The 18,954-nt window shown below is 48.8% G+C and overlaps 1 protein-coding gene across 2 annotated transcripts in view; it reads left to right on the top strand.

The window, feature by feature from the left end:
- The window catches only part of Glut4EF (Glucose transporter 4 enhancer factor), a 141,562-nt gene extending 122,859 nt beyond the window's left edge, over positions 1–18,703 (top strand). Inside the window, exons 6-8 of one of the 2 annotated variants that reach the window (XM_031988735.2) lie at positions 6,556–6,656; positions 7,429–7,696; positions 8,245–18,703. In XM_031988735.2, coding sequence (XP_031844595.2) covers positions 6,556–6,656; positions 7,429–7,696; positions 8,245–8,466 — 591 coding nt within the window. In that variant the 3' untranslated portion in view covers positions 8,467–18,703. The remainder of the gene's footprint in view (positions 1–6,555; positions 6,657–7,428; positions 7,697–8,244) is intronic. The other variant, XM_031988736.2, reaches the window with a different exon arrangement.
- Positions 18,704–18,954: the final 251 nt, after the last annotated feature.

The following is an 18,954-nucleotide window of genomic DNA, read 5'->3' as shown; positions in this document are numbered from 1 at the left end:
CGAGCAGCGTCGAGTGACGCTCGGGGAGAAAGCGAGAGCCGTCGGCGCGGGAAGCAAGTTGCGTTGCGGCACGGTGCAAAGTAGTTTCGGATCGATTTTTCGTGCTCGTGTCCGTGTCCCCGTGTCGTCGCACCGGTTGCGTTCACCTTAAGGCCGGTGAATGCTCGGCTCGCTGCCGTGCAGAGGAGAGACGGCCACGTTTCCGGTGCGCCTCGCTCGCTCGCGCTCGCGCGGTAGCGACGCGGGGCCGGGCCGTGTAGCCGAACAGAGAGACCTTGCTTGGAATTTTCATTCGCCGAGCACTGTTGGGGTCAGCCCGCCGCTGATGATCGCATGCACGGTCTAATTATAAATGATTCAAGGCTCCGCTCGACACGGATACAGGCACGCGTGTCGTGACTCGACGGGAAACGCTGGCAATACGCTGGCAGCAGGTTGCGACGCCTCGCTCCGTGCAGCTTTTGTTTAGAGGCATTAGATTCAACTGGTGCCGTATTGTCACGCGTTGGCTCCCTGTCATTCAATGTGGCAATTGAGTAATCTTCAGTAGGAATATTCAACACGGGTAATGGTTCGTGTAGCGCTCTAAGGTTTACTGAATTGCAAATACACCTTGGTTCGCGAGAAAGTTACACGTGGGTTCGTTTCGCGCGGAAATCGAGGGAATCGAGCTTGGAGAGAGAAGCTGGCATAGGTTTTGGGAATATGTAGTTTACTTAGCTTGATAGAGGAAATGATAATGTTGATGTTTTAGGGAACAAAGGTATGTTTTATTCGCTGGTAAATTCAGATCGCGTGAAAACTACGTGCTCCAATTTGCTGCGTAGAATAGAGGCTCGCGTGAAGGAAGTTCGCGTAAAACAAAGGTATATTTTAGCTATTAGTGAATTCAGATCGAGTAAGAACTACCGCGTGAATAGTGTTCTAATTTGCCGTTTAAATAGTGCTCCAATTTACCGCGTAAAATAGAGGCTCGTCCGAAGAAAGTCCGCGTGAAAGAAAAGTATATTTTAGCTATTACTGAATTTAGGTCGGATAAAAACTACCGCTTAAATAGTGCTCCAATTTACCGCGTAAATAATGTTCCAATTTTCAGGTGTACGATTGTTACATTATTCTTGTTACATCTGTACGAGGAACTCTAACCTTTGCACTTCGAAGGTGCCTCTCAGTCACCACTCGGTTGCATCAAAATTGTAAAATTCCGTATTTAAGATTAATTCCCGAGTAATCTATCGGTACGTGTAATTCTGGAAATCAAATACCATTGTTCCCCTTATTCTATGAATATCTTCCTCGTTAACCGTTCGAGTGCTATACAAATTTTGTGGGTATACACCAAAAATACGGAAATGATCGGATGATGAAGTGACGAAAAAATTTAATAAGATTTAATAGTCCTCTAATTAGATTACAAATATTCTTACAAAAGAAATATCAAAAAATAACATTTATTCAAATAAACTTCGATTCATTTCTTGAAAAACATAGTAAGAAAATTATCATTGATACTGACAAACAGTATCAATTTTGGCACAACACAACTTCTCAGCACTCAAACGGTTAAGTTAGTTGAAAAAAATGTCACCTCTATCTCCTAAAAATAAATCGAATACTTCTATCGACAAACTTTTCGAGTGCAAAGGGCTAGACTATCAGAAGTTCGTATAAATTGCATAGCTAGTTTTTAGCTGATCGCAGCGAAGGCGACGCGTGCGTTGGCAGAGGCGTTTCGAGAAGAAAATGGAAGGGAAGGAGATAGAGCGGTCGCGTAAACGAGGCTGCCGTTAGGGTAGATGGCCGGCGTGCTCCGATCAGAGAGCAACGCGCGTGCATCCCCATCTAACCATCTATACTACCGGCAACATCGTATCGCTCCGCGATGCACCCACGGACAACTCTCTAGCGCACCGGCAACCCTGCTCGCCCGCTCGCTTGCTCGCTCGCTTACTCGCTCGCTCGCTTACTCATCCCTGCCGGCTCGAAACGCCGCGCGAGAGATCTTCTTCCTCTCCGGCCGGAGATTTACATCTCTCTTTCTTCTGGCCGGCCGGCTGTTCCTTTTTTAGAATCTTGCCAATGGGACGGGCCGTGACCAATTACATCGGTCGCCGTTGTATCAGCCGGCCGTCGGCCGTAGCCCCGATGCAACCTGTTAACGACGATGCACGATGCCAATGCATCGTGGGTGGAACGGACCCAGAGACTTCTGAGAACCGCCGACCCCTTCAGCGTTGTAACAATGTAAGAACCAATGCGGATCAATCATTCCCGCGAGTGTTCGCCTGGAAAATTAACCCTTTGAACCCTGTGGGCTCCGATATTGCACCGGTTCCGATATTGAATATTTTAATGAATTTTAACATGTTGAATGCCACGCGACTCCGTAGAGCAAAATACACGAAACGGAGAAAATATATTATTTACCCCTTGCACTCGGAAGCATTTCGTTGGAAATACTTAACATTTTCTAGCTAGATATAGACGACATTTTTTAAATTAAGTCAAAGAGAAATTGCGAGTGAATTGAGAAACAGAGCTTTTTTATCTCAATATTTCACACGTCAATGTTGAATATCAAATTTTATAGTTTTACTACATCAAATCAAGTGGTGACTTAGTGTCACCTCTCGAGTGCAAAGGGTTAACCCTAAGACGTGACTTTGAGTCACATTTGAACTTTTCCCTTAAATTTCTTGATTTCATATCGCACTTCCAAAAGTGTCTCTGCTCTTTCAAAATCTGCCCTATAATTCGTTACAGAAACACGTACGATTAAGGTTAATTACAAACAACTCGACGGAAAAATTCGAAAGAAAACGCAGCGTTCCCACGAGCCTCTGCCCACTGGCAAGGTTATTCCCTCGCGGCGTCGAATCAAGTGGCAGCAGCTGAGCGGCCAAAAGCAGTCAGTCCGAAGAGTAAGACTGCAAAGAAGAGGATCGTAATTAAGCGGAATCACTGGTGCGATGATCTTTCACCGCGCGCCGCGTAGATCCCGTTCGTCCCGGGCTCCATTTGTCATCCGCGGTGTAGCGCGCCGCCGGTGTTTCGCGCGATCCGTTAAATGAAATTAACTCGCCCCATTCATCAGCGACACTTCCGATCTGGTTTACGGCCGTTCGCGCGATTCCGCGCGAGATTATCGTGCACCGTAATCCACGGCCGTGATTATTAACGAACGCGGGTAACTGAAAGTTGCCCGTTCGAGCGGCGGCGAGTAGGGGAAAGGATCGGCCACGCGGTGACTCCTCTGCGCGGCGCGAGCAGGCAAGCCGAGCCGAGCCAAGCCGAGCCAAGCCAAGCCAAGCCAAGCCAAGCCAAGCCAAGGCAAAGGGAGAGCATTGCCTGCCGACCGGCATAGAAGGTCTGTGACCTCGGCAATGCCTATGCTACGCCGTACTTACGCCGCTGCCCGCGTGTACCGTTTCAGAGGTGATGTCACGGGCAGAAAGGTCCTTGAAGAAGCCAACGACTACTTTTCGCCCCGGGGACTCGCTTTTTTCCCCGGCCGCCGCACACGGCGAGGAAAATTTGCCCCGTTATCCGCGCGACAGTTCTTCCCGCAACTTTTTATCCCCGCTTTGCGGTCGCCTCGGCGGGCGAGCGTTCCGCAGCCTCTTCAAGGATGAATTCTTGCAGACGTAGGAAGCTCTCGCAGGTTCCACTTTCTTGCGCTCCGAAAGGAGGACGACGATCCGACGTTGAAACGGCGAGGTCCGCCCGAATGGAACCGAGTGACTGATTTTAAACGTAACTGATTTTGCGCCGCGACGATTTCACTCGGATCGGCGGGGTCGACGGAGAGGTGTTCGTCCTCTAATTCCTCGTCATAGGTGAACAGCCATTACACCGTTGGTGCCGTCGATCAATCTTCCGCGGGTTGTTACCAGCCCGCTAATGACATTCGTGATCGATAAAATCTCCGGCTGTATTTCACCTCGGACACGGCGAGCGAGCGCCGAGCCGCGTCTCCCGCGTCAATTGCTGCTCCTCGCGCGACCGTCCATTGTGCCGCGCGGCCGCCTGTTCGCCGGGACAATTTACGGCTACAATAATTTCGTTGTTTCCCCGGCTTCTTTACACGTGTACTTGTCGCGGCGCGAGAGTCCCGGAGAGTCCTTGAGGGGCAACTTTCATAGAGCCGCGCGAGCTAGCGCGAGCTCGCGGAGCTGCCCTCGCGCAGCGCTTTGTTGCCGCGATCGGCATCGCGTATCGCTAATTTGTCGCCGGGAACGTGTTATTATACACCGATTTCCCGGACTGGTTAGCTACCGCTCCGGATACGAGTTATGCAAATCGCGAGCGGCCGCGGAGCGCGCCGCGCGAAACGTTCCCGTTTCGTTCGCTCGAACGAACCCGGGGGAACGTTGCGAAATTGTTGAAAGTACGGTAACGAATAATCGATAGGTTCCGTATGGCAATAACAGGTGTCCGCTATCTAGGGACTCGACGCGCGAGATATCTCCGCGAGGTTTCTGGTCGAGGATTTTTTCCTTTTTGCCGAGCTTTTTGCTGTTCTTTGTTTGCTTTTTTTTTTTTTGCTCTCTTCTGGTTGCGCTTAGGAACGGGTTTGCTTTTCGAAAGCGTTGTAAAAGCGTGAATCACGGGTACGTGGGACGGAGCCGGAGTTAATCGAGCACGGTGTTATCGACCTCTTAAAAGTGTCCTCTCGAATCGTCCTTCGCTTTTAACCTTTTCCGGCTTAACGAGCTTAACGGGTTCGCCGGTGCGGTTTGTGCTGGTTAACGAGTACGTACAGTTTCTTATTAAATGTGGCTTCTTTGTGAAACGTGGGGGACACGTGACAAAGGATCGTTGATCTCTTGGATGTCTGCGTGCTTGAAATTTTATTGAACAACGTGCTCGCGCGAATGACGGTGGTTTTAGGCTTCGCCTAAGTTCGGAGGGGTCTTCGTGAGAATGAGAATTTTAGAGAATTGACGGGGGGTGAACGAACTCGAATCGAAGGGAGCATTGAACACGTTTGCTATTGTAGTTCCGAGCCATTGAGTTTTCAAATGTTCAAACGTTCAAATGCTCAAACGTTTAGGCATTCAAACGTTCAAACACTCAAACTTTGAAATACTTAAACACTCAAACGTTCAAACACTCAAATGCTCAATTGTTCAAACACTCAAATGTTCAAATGTTCAAACACTCAAACATTCAAAGATTCAAACATTCAAACACTAAAACGCCCAAACGCTCAAACGTTCAAACACTTAACGCTCCAACGCTCAATCGTTCAAACGTTCAAACACTTAACGCTCCAACGCTCAATCGTTCAAACGTTCAAACACTTAACGCTCCAACGCTCAATCGTTTAAACATTCAAATGCTCAAGTGCTCAAATGCTCAAATGTTCAAACATTCAAACACTTAACGCTCAAACGCTCAAACGTTCAAACATTCAAACACTCAAACGCTCAAACGCTCAAATGCTCAAATGCTCAAGCGTTCAAACTTCAAACGTTCAAATTCCCGAGTCCGAACATTTCCGAATTCGCTACAGAAAAAAGGATCGCGCCGTTACAGGACGAAAACAGCACGTGATCGCGGTGCTCCGTAAGGCGTCCGCGGTGTCGGCCGGTATAAACAAAGAAACGCGCGCGCAGCGGACGCGTCGTGTAACGCCGCGCATCGATTTTCCTTCACGCCAGCCTGTCACACGACGCGAGAGCGTGGGCTCCACGGGTGTGTACACGATTGCACGGTACACCGCATCGACCGGCGAACCGTAAGACGCCGTCAGAGGATGCCAGAAATATTTGCCGAAATCCTCGGCCCGCGATCAATGGCCGCTCACCCCTTCCCCCCGCGTCTCCTTTGAACGGACAGCTGGAAAACGGTTTTTGCATCACGCGAGAGAGAAAGAGTTACCGTGATACACGAAAACGAACAAAAATAATAACAGCAATAGCACACGCGAGCATCCTGATAACAGTGATACCGAAAACAAGTTTAATTAGAAGGAACCTAAACGAAACTTCTCTTCTGTCCATTTCAATCATTAACTTATAGATAATATCTCAGAATATTCTAAAGTAGTAGCAATAAATTTCTTCTATAACTATGATACAAAAGAAACATACCAAAACTACAGCTGAAAAGAAGGTAACGGGGGTATTAGAACAAAGTAACAAACACAAAGGAATCTAAAGTCCTCGGAGCATCCTAAAATAGTAGCACTAAATTTATCGTCTATAACTATGATACAAAAGAAACATATCAAAACTACAGCTGAAAAGAAGGTAACAAACACAAGGAAATCTAAAGTCCTCGGAACATCCTAAAATAGCAGCAATAAATTTATCGTCCATAACTACGATACAAAAGAAACATACCAAAACTACAGCTGAAAAGAAGGTAACGGTGGTATCAGAACAAAGTAACAAACACAAAGGAATCCGAAGTACTCGTGAAGTCCAGCGAAGACAACTTCGCCCAGTCTTCAGGATCTCCTCGAACCTCCTCCCCCGAAATGCCTGATGTAACCGTAAGCGCCTGGCTGGCCACCCATGAATCACACAACCCTGTCTGTTCTGGTTTCAGGCGAACGCGGCGATGGTGTTCCAATGCACTTGGCCAGGCTGCTCGGAGATCAAAGCGACCGTGCCGCTTATCGAGGAACACGTGCGCCAATCACACTTGGGGTAAGTCGTCGTTCGCCCGTCGCGGATGTGTCCCGCGGACGTCGAGCCCGGCGACGCGAGGCGTGCAACAAGTCTCGCGAAAATCCGTGGACCCCGCGACGCCGGGAGGCGGCGCGTATCGTGACCGGTTGCAAGGCCGCGGCGCGATTAACCTTGAACCGGCTGATAAGATAAATTCCGTCGTCGTGCCGATGAATATTAAGTTCCGCGCTCGCTCGGATCCGTAAACAAACGTACTCCCGCGGTCGTTCTCGTTCGACGGACGCCTTTTTCCCCCCTTCTCCTCAATGACCTGCTCAGATAGCAACCGGTCATCTGCGCAATAAAGCTAAGTGTCCGTTCGAAAGTAAAACCATCGCGAGTCGCGCCCGGTACTTTTCGCAAATGGATACGTTTGACGACGCGTACTTCGGTTCTCGTTTTATATTCGCTACAGGTTTCCCTTTGAAGCTTAAGTCGATTGCTAACCGAGACCTAGTCCGGCGCGGAGCGAGTTCCAAATGAGCTCGTCGGCCGAATCGATCGACTTTGCAATGTAAACGTGAGAAACTCGGAAAACGTGGATTTCACCGGTGAACCGCTGAAACGTTTGTTTCGGATACTCGGCAAAAATTGGGAATAGGCCGGACGCGTAGCGTACGTTGAAAGTCATCATCGTCAATCTTACCGCCTTCAAGACAGTATCCGCTCGCGAGAAATACTCCCGGCCACTCGCGATGATTTTATTCTCAACCGAGCATACCGTAAGTAGAGTCCGGTGCGTTTTTCGCAGGCCGAAAAAGTCGAAGGGTCAGGATAACGAGGAGGACGATTACATGTCCGACCACGAGGAGGAGTTCTATTATCAAGAAGTCGCCGTGGATCACATGAGCTCGCCGCCGACGTTGTCCCACCGGGACATGGCGAGGCCGCCCCACGAAGACCCCGAGTACCAGAAGCAGCTTCGCCTGGAGGCTGCCTCGGCCACGAACAGCAACACCGAGAACGTGTTGGTGGGAATCAGGGAACGGAACGCCGCGTTCACCATTTCGCAATCGCCGGTACGCACGATGAATAACGTTACCCTTGGCTGGCCGCGGCCGATGTTAACGAAATATAGCAAGGTATGGCTAGCGGGACTTGAAACAGAGGTGTACACGCGGCCACGGACATTCTGCGGGCCTGGTCTAGCATGAATCCCCCGTGCGAATCGAGATTTACACGAAATTTCGTTGCAGTATCCCTTGAATAATGTATGCTTCCTCGGCGGACGCTTTCAGAGTCGAACGGTTAATTCTCGAGTAGCTTCCCCGTGACTCGAAGTTCCTCGAGGAAATCTAGAGACGCGAGAGATAAAGATCGATTTTCTGTAATACCTTAAGATAATTAATTAATTTTTGAAGCACCGTTTGTAGAGGAAGCTAAATTGTATTTCAAAGAGAAATGAAACCGAGTTTGATACGTTCAGTCGAACAGTGTCAACGAATTCAAGGTACCCTTCTGTTTTCAGTACCGCTGGCTCTGGTATCTCATTAATTAATTGCTAACAGTGGCGTCGGCGCTGCGAGTCCTATAATAATCTCCGCAATTCCGTTTGTTTCCGGTGAAGCAGGGCACACCGATCAAGCACATAAAGCTGTCGCCCCGGCCGTTCCAGACGTACCAGCAGAACATGGGCCTGCTGACGGTGTCCGCGAGCAAGATGCCGTCGTCGCCGCGGCGAGTGCGCGGCGAGACGAAGAAGTGCCGCAAGGTGTACGGCATGGAGCACCGGGAGCTGTGGTGCACGCAATGCAAATGGAAGAAGGCCTGCAGCCGTTTCGGCGACTAGGCCAAGCGGCCGCCCCGTTCGTACGTTCGCGGGCGGAGATTGTCGCCGAGCCGACCCCAGAGTTTGCCAATGCTACGCTAACCAAGAAAAACCAACTGGAACGCTAAACGACAAAACGAAAAGAATCTAACAAAGAACTTCTCACCAACTGCCAATTGCCAATTGCCGATCGTCGTCGTCGTCATCGTCATCTTCATCGACGTCGTCATCGTCGTCGTCGTCGTCGTCGTCGTCGTCGTGGTCGTCGTCGTCGTTGCCGTAACCGATCGTGTATCTATTCGAGCAACGTTGCGAGAGCGAGATCGTGGCCAAAGACCGATCAACGACGGTCGATGGTCGCGGCAATATAGATTAATCCCTGTTCATCGTCCACCATCTTCCACGTAAAACGGTCTCCGTTCGTCCGACGTAAAGGAACGGCAGACGGACAAACCGTGAGCCGCGACGTCGCGGGGGCGGGTTTCGCGATCACCGATCCGCTCCCCGTTCTTCTTATTGTTCACCGTCGTCCCGTGGAAACGCGTGAATCCCCCATCCGACTGAGGAAAACAGCGAAGATGGTCGACGAGAAGCGCGGTCGTGTCTCGCGGCGAGGAATACGTCAATCCCATGACGGATGGCGGACGGTTAGAAAGGGACGCCCCCCCGAACAGAACGATCCTTCGCTTCGCGCGGCGGAACGATCGTCGACGCTCTGCCGCCCGGTCATCGACGAGACGAGGCTCGAGGAGGCGTGCTGACGCTGCCTCTTCGTCTCGGTGAAGGATAGACACCGGTGATCGTTTCTCTCCGAGGAACGGCCGAGCAACGATCGCTCGTTCTCTCTGGCACTTGGCAAACTCCGCTTGGGGTCCTGTCTCTTTGTTTTTTCCCGTTGTTTTCTAGCCGTAAACGGGGAGAGGCGAGAAGATTGCGAGGAGGAAGCGGGAGGACTTCGAATTAGTAGATAGCGAATAATCGCCGGCGCGGAACGAGGCGTTTCTTAGACTGTCGCGCTTTCTCTGTTTGTTATGGACACAGGCAAACACGGACACACATATACATACACGTGGAACACACTTTCTCTTCGTCCCTCACGGTCGTGGACTCTCCTCGTCTGAATTTCGGTCCTCTGTCTGTGAACCGATAGGCGGCGAGGGCGCGGAAACACAGCCTCGTTCCACCTCCGGACAAACGTTCCCGCCGGAAACGAACAGAAGAAAATGTCTGATTTCTGTGCGTGCTTTTCTTTCTTCTTTCGTTTTTCGGTCTTCGGGTATGCGACGGGGACACGCGCGATTCGTTCGCCTCGAGCGCGATACGCGCTGATGAGATGGTTCAGCTGTCGGTTAACGCTACACAGATGCAACGGGAACCTAAGGATTCGCGGATACGGAAGTTTAACGTCATTCTCTACCGTTGCGAATCACTGTATCGGATCTTGTTTCTTTCACTTCCCTTAATTCAGTTTCAGCTAATAACAGAGCATCAGAACAGAGTTACTGTCGCTAACTTCTCGATCGAGTATCGCGAGTGGGCAGTTCCTTTTGTCGTGTAGCGTTAATTGCCTTACCTTCTCAAAAGCGTATTAATATCTAAACGATTACACTGATCGCGTATCTAGACGAAGTACTGTCTTGGCTAACTCACCGCGCGACAGCAATGAAACATGCGTGCAGATTCCTAAGAATGCATGCATAGCGACCTTCAGTTCGTCTAAATAGGCATCCAGTGTAAAGACAAGCTAAGACTCGATGCAGAGAGAGATTCGTTGTCAGTGTTACTTTCTGTCGTTTACCATCGTTCTCTGTCACATTCGTCGCGGCGTCGATGTCGTTGCAGTGACAGGATGCAATATCAGAAAGACGTTAACGAAACGTTTGCATTGGGCCTGACGCTTAGACGCGGGTCCCCGGACGGTGCCAGTCCCCGAACCGACTCTTAGGTCATTGCAATAGGTCTTCCTTCGTCCGACGAGAGAGCGTCGCCGCAACGAACGGGCGCCGCTCTCCCCGTCAGTCCCCGAGGTCGCAGCGAGACGGGCGAGACGGACGGGACCGTGTCCCGGACGAATGGAACGAAAAGAATAAATGAAAAAAAGGAAGGGAAGGAAGGAAAGAAGGATCGAACGCCGCCGCGCGCGTTCCAGGTATACAAATACGGTTCAACCGACGTTTCTTTCCCGGACGACGCGGGCGGGGCGAGCTTCTGAACGAATTAGGAAATATTTTGCGTCGAGAGCAGAGCTAATTGTGATATTTTTCTCTAAATTTTATCGGATATTAACAAAAAACGAAAACGACAAAAAAAATTGAAGAAGAAGAAGAAGAAGAAGAAGGAATGACACGAGACGATGATAATCGTGAGCCGAACTCGAGGCTGAAGGGCAATCGTGGATAACGCCGGGTGTGATAGAGCGTGGCGGGGGGAAAAAAACGATGCACGACACATTGGATAAAGGGGGGGGGGAGATTTTGGGAGTGGGGTGGATTGATTGAACGGCGCGGGAGCGGGTGAGGGAAAGGAATACACGCGGAAACAAAATTTTATACACCAATTATTATACTGCCAGATAAGAGTAATCCAACGGAGCGACGTGGAATAAGAAAAAAAAAAAACGATATACGAAAACGTGGAGAAAAATATAAGTAAATAATTAATTAATTAAATAAATAATTAAATTAACGAATAAATAAAGGATAAAAGACGAAGAGGGACGCGTTGCGGGAACGTCGACCGCCGTTCTTCGCGGGCCGCGCACGCCCAGGCCGCCATTTTGGGTTTCGCTCGACGCGTCGCGTCGCGTCGCCGTCTGTCACGGGCTCAGGCTTCTTCTCTTCGCTGTAAAAAGCCTTTGTCGACGACCTAAGGCCGTGTTCGCGCGACGAAAACGAGCCGCCGCGTGCACGAGAGACGCAAAAAGGATGAAAAGGGGGTGGGGAGAAAAAAAGGAAATGCAAAGGAAAGGAAAGAAAAACACAAACCAGGCCTCGCAGTTGAATCGATCGATCACCGCGCGATGCGGCCGGGATCCACGCGCGGATCTCGGATCGCGTGATTCACGGAGCCGCACACGAATCGGCGCGTACTACACATCGTGCTCCCATTTTTTTCTCACTCTCACTCTCTCTCTCTCTCTCTCTCTCTCTCTCGCTTTCGATCGTCCGCGCGACATGAAACAATTGCGTGCGCACGTTCGCCACGAATTTCGTTCGTAAGAAATGGAAGGAGGAAATGGCGGAAGAAGGATTCGACGGAGACGACGAGAAAGGGAATTTATGGGAAAAGAATCGCAGGAGGAGGAGGATGAACACGACAGGGGGGGGGGGGGGGGCGAGTAGTAGACACGTTTCTTTGATCTCGATGGACTTTTGCGACGCGGCAGCCGGTGCAGAAGATCGACTCCGGACATCGCGCTGCCATTCCGCCGACAGATTTTTCGATGATTCTTTTATTATTGACTAATTAATCGATTAATTAATTATCGTTACGGTTAATCGTTAGAAGTATTTTATCCGTTTTTACGTTAAAGTTAAGCGTGGTTCGCGTGTACCGAACAGTCGACGCGCACGCGAACGGAATTGAAATTCGAGATGGTATTTCGAGGACTATATATTTAGATGTATGTATTTCATATGCATATGAATGTAGAACCGTTTTATTTTTTTTTCTTGGATCCGTGAAGAGAGGCGGTTTGCGTTACCCTTTTCGTCATGGTGATCGATGCTCATCTTCTAGTACAATTTTACCCGCGTAGCGCGTACCCTTCGTGTTCTTTCTATTTTATTTCGCGTCTCCTTTTCCTCTGCCTCTCTCCCTTTCTCTCTCTCTCTCTCTCTCTCTCTCTTCCGCGCGGCGCATAATCGATCGCTGTAATTGATTCGGTTCTTAACACTGGAACTACCGTTCATCAATCTCTCTTTGACGATTATCGGAAAGGCACGGACACGCTTCTTCGAGAAGCGATTAACACTAGAACTGCCGAGCAGTTGAATTGTCTTTTTGAAATTGTTCCGTAGAGACAGTGCAATTATTGAGGCTTCGGTTGATTCGCGATTCGGTCTGCGTATTGCTGAGTTTCTCTAGTACTTTTTCAGAGAAGCATGTGTTACCTGTTGAATAATTGGACAGAATGGAATCAGGAATGGGTCATTTTGATTCATCCGGTAGTTCTAGTGTTAAAGAAGTTGGATTCGGTACCATACGAAATACAGTACAAGCTACTTGAGATTTCAATAAATCCACTCTTACAGTTTCTACGAAGAGAACAGCCAGTTCAATTGCTCGGTAGTTCTAGTGTTGGACCGTACTCCGAGATTAACCCTTTCGCTAAAACAGAACGCCGCGCCAAAGACGCAAACATCAAGCGCGCGCAGTCTTCAGAATTCGGTGTCCTTTTGTCTCAAAATCGCCATTGTGACGCTGCTTTTAGAAGCAAAACGATTCGTACTCGTAGCAATGTATTTATAATCTTTCCACGAATGTATTTTTGTTGTTGTTCGTATTGTCTTAACTTTTGTCTCCGTTTCCGTGGCTGGTAACTATAGTCACCCGTAGTAGCGAAAGGGTTAAGAGGTCCGCGCAGGGGACGAACGGGCGGCAGTCAATTAACGAAACACCGGTCGCCAGAGGAAGCTCGACCGAAGGAAGAAGGATAAACAGAGGAACGCGAGGAACGACGGGGAGAATCTTCTCGCGACGAAACAATCAAACCGATCCCGATGCTCGCGCGAATCGCCGCGACGGTGTCGCGAGATTCTAGTTTCGCTAGCGAACCAAAGACGTCGTCGTGTCTCCGATCTTCCGATCGGAGTTCCCGATCGGTCGCGGCCCGAGCTTCCGTTTTCGACGGGGAACGAAGGAAACGAGAAGGAGAGCATGAGAACGCTATGAAAATCCACGATCGCGCGCACGGGTCTCCACGTTGTCCACGTACTTAGCAGCGAGATCGTTTCGTTCGTCGGTCATACTCCATTCTTCCGTTCGGCGATCGGTCAGCCAGCGACAGCGGTGCGCGTCGATGAAATTCCAAGGAACCACGGACACGCCTCGGCGAGGAAACAAACGAAACAATAGTATTAAGTGTCGGTGTCGCCTGTGTGCTCGATCGAACGCAAGGACCCCGTTTCGAGCCAGAACTCCCGACGGTCTCGGACGTCGTTCGCGATAACGGCAGGACGATCAATGGAAGATATTCAACGCTTTCCCCGACGCGAACGAGAGGAAGGAAAGTGGAGGAGAACGAGAAAGGGAAGGAAGTCGACCAAAAGCAAGAAAAGCACGGAGAAAAGGGAAAGAAAAAGGAGGAACGCCGGTGAAGAGAAGGTCGCGAGAGCGAACGTGCATAGGGTAGAAAGTAATTGCCGTCCAAATAGGTTCCTTCTGTAGGTCAAAATTGTCATTCGAAGTGGTTCCCACGGGTGCACAGTTACGATCGGCACGCGCCGCTTCCGCGGGACGTCTCGGGACACCGAATAATGCTACCGGCGGCGGAACGCGCGCACGCCGGCGAAACCTGTCGTTCTATTTCGCGCGACGATGGCTGGTCCACCGGAAACGGAACGGCGAGACGCGGACGATCATGTCTAGAGATTTTATTTTATTGTTATAGTCGAGAAGTACAATCGTTATACGCCGTTAAAGATGAGAGAAATACTCGAAGTTGAATGATTTTCAGTCTTTCTTTTTATACGTAAATTATTCTCCTCTTTCCCGCGCGCGCGCGACCGATCATTTTACGTTGTGTAAGAATAATTTTAATATAGATGAATTCGCACGCGAGATCGTTTATTCGTTTGTTCTCTGCTGACGAGATCTTAATCGGATGGAAAATCAAATAAAAGCTTTCTCAAGTGTCTCTAAAGGATTCTATTTTTATTGCGCTCTCGTGCGTCCAGCGATTTCATTGCGTGCCTATGGCGTGAATCTAGTGTCCAGTGACTTTGCGGGGGTTGTTTAGGAGAAGAAGAACCAGATGATGGCTTGGTTAGCTCAACTGGCAGAGTATTCGTTTCGAAGAACGAACGATCCGGGTTCGAATCTCGGTCCAGCGAATCGGTTCTTCTTCTCCCGAATGCGTCGACGGATTTTTGCTCGTCTTCTCGAAGAATCTTAAACGCACGTCTGGGGTATCGCAAAATCATTCAACTGTTTCCAACCCTCTTTTCGCATCGTTAACGGAGGAAGAGTACAATTGTATATTCCGTTCCCAGTAGATCGTCCCAAAACAGTACGAGATTCGCATCACACTTGGAAATTCCAGTTTCTATTACCATTTCGAAATTTGTATATATCTCACCGAGTCGAATTGTACGCGTACCCGTTCACCGATCTTAGACGAATCGATACGAGCGACGCGCGTTGTATCATCCGAATATCATGATTTTATACAGCGTACGTCTCTGGATGTTTCGAAAACGAACACACAAGTCGGGCGCGTCTGTTAACCGGGAGAACGGTTTTAGACTAACCGGCGCAGTAGTATTATTCGGCGCGAGCCAGACGAAATCTTTATTTTTCTCGTAAACTTTCGAGGAAGCTTTCCAACGAACCGCAGGCAACGCCAGACGGCTGCGCGGCCGGGCTAACTGACACTGAATCCTTTTCCGTCGAAACGCGAGTGTCGAAAGTAAAGAGAATTTTTGGCGGACATTCAACTACATACACACCGACACGCACGATACACACTCGCATCCACTGACACGCAGGGACACACGTATTTTCACAGAAAGACACGCAGGCACTACGTGAATATCGCAGTACAAGGTTAACGATTGTGCCATTCGAAATGCCAAATAATTCTCTCTCTCTCTCTCCCTCTCTCCCTCTCTCTCTCTCTTCCTCTCTCTCTCTCTCCGGTAACATTTAACCGTGAACTTGCATTCGGATGAAAGGGAGATACGAAAAAGGAAGGAAAACAAGGGGAAAGCCTGTGGAAACGAGAGAAAGGAACGAGAAAGCGAACGCGAGGGGAGAGCCCGAAGAGAAACGGACACGCATCGAGGATAAAAAACAAAAAAAAAGGGATCGAGGAAAACACGCGAGAGCCACGCGAGGGAACAGGAAAGAGAAACGTGAACTTAAAGGAAAAAAGAAAAAAAAAATGATTCGTAACGGAAGCTTTACAGACTTAAAGATACCTCAGGTTTACTTCATAACGGAAACAAAAATGGTGGGCCGTTCTGATCGAACCGGCGCGGCCGGGCGGACACGTCGTGTCCGCGAGTTCGATCAAGATGGCCGACCGTATAGGCACTGAAATTATATTTCATACGTATCTTCTTCGTGCGAAGTGAACGTCAATATTACTTAGTCGAATTCGTTGCATCGAGTCGAACGAGGACTCGCGTTATATTGTATAAATAAAATATATCTATATATCGCATTTAAATAGGTCGCCTGAAAACGTTCAAACGCCGGGGACAAATCTAGGCCCAATTTAACCGTGTGCCGACTATCCTCACCCAACGACAATAGCTAATTAACGTCGTGATTGTATCGTCGCGGCCCCCCGCGGTGTTGCCCGCGACGATCGACGGACGTCGAATCCCCGTTTCGTTCGATCGACCGGCGTCGATCGCGCGCCGCAACCATTCCCGCTTGCGTCTTTCTCCACGAGCGACCGGAGTCGCGAAATGGCGGATGGAACGAACATGGCGGCCGCTCGAAAGCCCCAAGATAGCCGAGTCCCTTGACACTGGAACCACCGAACCGATCGAACGATGTCGACCGTGACGCGCCGAATCCGATTTCTTTTGCAGTTACCGAAAAGACGGATGCTTTGCGGAAAATTAGAAAGAAACTTGGTTTCGTGATGTACAAAGTGAAACGCGTCAGTCGAGATCTCGATGCGCGCGAAGTTTTCTGAGAACATCGGGAAGAATCGATTCGGCCGTTCGGTGATTGCGATGTCAAGCGACGCTACTGAAGCAGAGTCTGTCGAGCGTGGTTTATCGACCGATGGCCCGTTATTAGAGGCACTTAGACACCTGCGCGCGTGTCTCGCGTGGTTGTAGCTCGAACCGAACGATGATCGAGCTCCCGAACCGATCATCGTCCCGGGCGTCTTTGCTCGAAGCGTCTGTCGAGATCAGCGCCGGTCGAAGCGTTTACCCGCTGGTAAATCGAGCTTCCCGTTAACGTTATATCCTTCATGACGGAAACTCCGACGCCAATTATAACGCCAGTAACTGCCACCGTGTCTGCGTCGAATTTTAGTCGCTGTCATTTATTAGGGACGGGGAGCGGCGGGAATCCCGTCGCATCGGTGCGGCGCTGACTCGCGAGACGACGGCGTATATTGTACATAGGACAAATTTCTCGTGTTCGTTCCATCAAGCACGCAGCCGGGAATCCTCGTGGTTGGCAACACTGTGCGGCCGCGACGGCCGAGCATAGTCTGCGCGTACTATTAACCGAATACATATTATATTCGATCGATTCGACAAGCGAGCCAATTAGGGGCGATCGACATCCTACACGCATACACATACACACACACGCGCACACATAAACACGTGTATACATATATGTATATAGATATATATAAATCCGTACATATATATGTGTATATAATTTGCATACGTGTATACATGTATATATGTATAAATAATATCGAACGACACGGAAACGAAAGATCGCCCCGTATTCTATCAATCTGTAGGGTCCTGTCCAGATCGCCGAGATTTCGATGATAGAGAAATAACGCAGAAGACGAGAATCACAGATATATAAATATATAAATATTTATATATGCATAGCGACACGTAAGAAAGCGAAATGGAAATACAAATTCGAACACACAATCACACGCGAGTATATTCACACGACGAAAACATTTACACGACACGCATACACACACACACACACACACACATATACACAATGGGGAAAGAAAACTAAAAACGGCCGGGATTATCATACCAAAACGATCTCATATCGATTTAATGCAAATGCAATTTTTTGATCGTGCGGTCGACCGGGAATGCCGGGGGCATCGGTCGCGACGGAAGAGTTAATCGCACGCGTACCTGTCGAGAGAAAAAGAAAACGAGAACGAGGAAGGTGTAACGAAAGAAAAATATATATATAAACAAATAAATAAATAAATAAATAAATAAATAAATAAATAAATAAATAAATAAAGAAACGAAGCGTCGTTGATCGACGAACCCGTCGGCGAGGCGAACGGGGCGGTCGAATAAATCAGCGCTCGATTCGAGTTTTCGCGCCGTTAACGTTCGATCGCCGTTAAAACCGTCGCGCTTGGTCGACCGCACAAAGCAAAGACATATTATTAATAGTATATTATTATATTATATTATATTATATTATATTATATATTATTATATATTATTATTATATTATTATATTATATTATATATTATTACTATGATTAATTATTAATTTTTATTGATCATTATTATTATTACTATTAATATTATTATTATTATTATTATTATTATTACCATCGTCATCGTCATTATCATCATTTTTACGGTTAACGAAGATCGCGTGTGACGCGTCGCAGAAACGGCCGCTCGACTTGTAACGAGCGATCGTTTCGAAGCTGAAAGAGAGGACAACGTTTCGAAGCCCGTCGAGCACAGGATGCGTAAATCCTTGTATCGTCGAATTGCGTTTCAAGGAACGTTCGGTTTAGTATTATGCAATACTCTACGCGTCGCGTAGGTACCATGCGTGCGATGGATCGCGTTAACGAGCAATCGACGGTCAACATCCAGCCGATCCGGAAGTGGGCTGGCACCGACGTGCAACCAGCGACACACATACACTCTCTCTTTCACTGTTTCTTCCCTCCTTTCTCTTCTCTCCCCTCTACCTTCTTCATCTTCCTTCGTCTGTCCTTTCTCAAATTTCTCTCTCTCTTTCTCTCGCTCTCATCGAATCCCTTTTCATATCGGCATATCGCTGCAAGAAGCTTCTATTTATCGACGAATCGCGAGAGACCGCGGTCCGACAGGATGTAAATACGTACACACACAAACACACAAACACACAAACACACCCGCGCATACGTACACACAGTTACACGAAAACGCTGCGGTTATGTCGCATTATTCGACGCTCGGCATGAAAATGAAACCAATACGAAACGCGCGTTGTTCGTAAGATAGTTAGACGCGCGGAATCGTAACCGCGGAACTGTGCGGCGAGACCGTTGGAATTGAACGGACATGAAGTGTAACCGAATTTTATTCGTCGGACTCCTTGAATGGTAATAAACCTGTCTAACAAACGTGTGTCGGCTTATTGACTCATATCTTGTTTTCACCGTTAACACGCAAGCGTGCGTACCGACGGATACCCGCGTCTCTGTTCTTTTTCTTTTTCTTTCTTTCGCTCTCGCGTTCATTTCGTTTCGTTGCTTCCCGTTGCGTTCCGGTCGCTTGTCCGCCGCTCGTTTGTTTGTTTGTTTGCTCGCTCGCTCGCTCGCTCGTTCGTTCGTTCGTTCGTTAACCGCGACCGGTATTCCAGATTAGCGGCGCT

The sequence above is a fragment of the Nomia melanderi genome, chromosome 11 (assembly GCF_051020985.1).
Source record: "Nomia melanderi isolate GNS246 chromosome 11, iyNomMela1, whole genome shotgun sequence".
Classification (NCBI taxonomy): Eukaryota; Metazoa; Arthropoda; class Insecta; order Hymenoptera; family Halictidae; genus Nomia; species Nomia melanderi.
The sequence above is the reverse complement of the archived record's forward strand: the minus strand, read 5'-3'. Positions and strand labels throughout refer to the sequence as shown.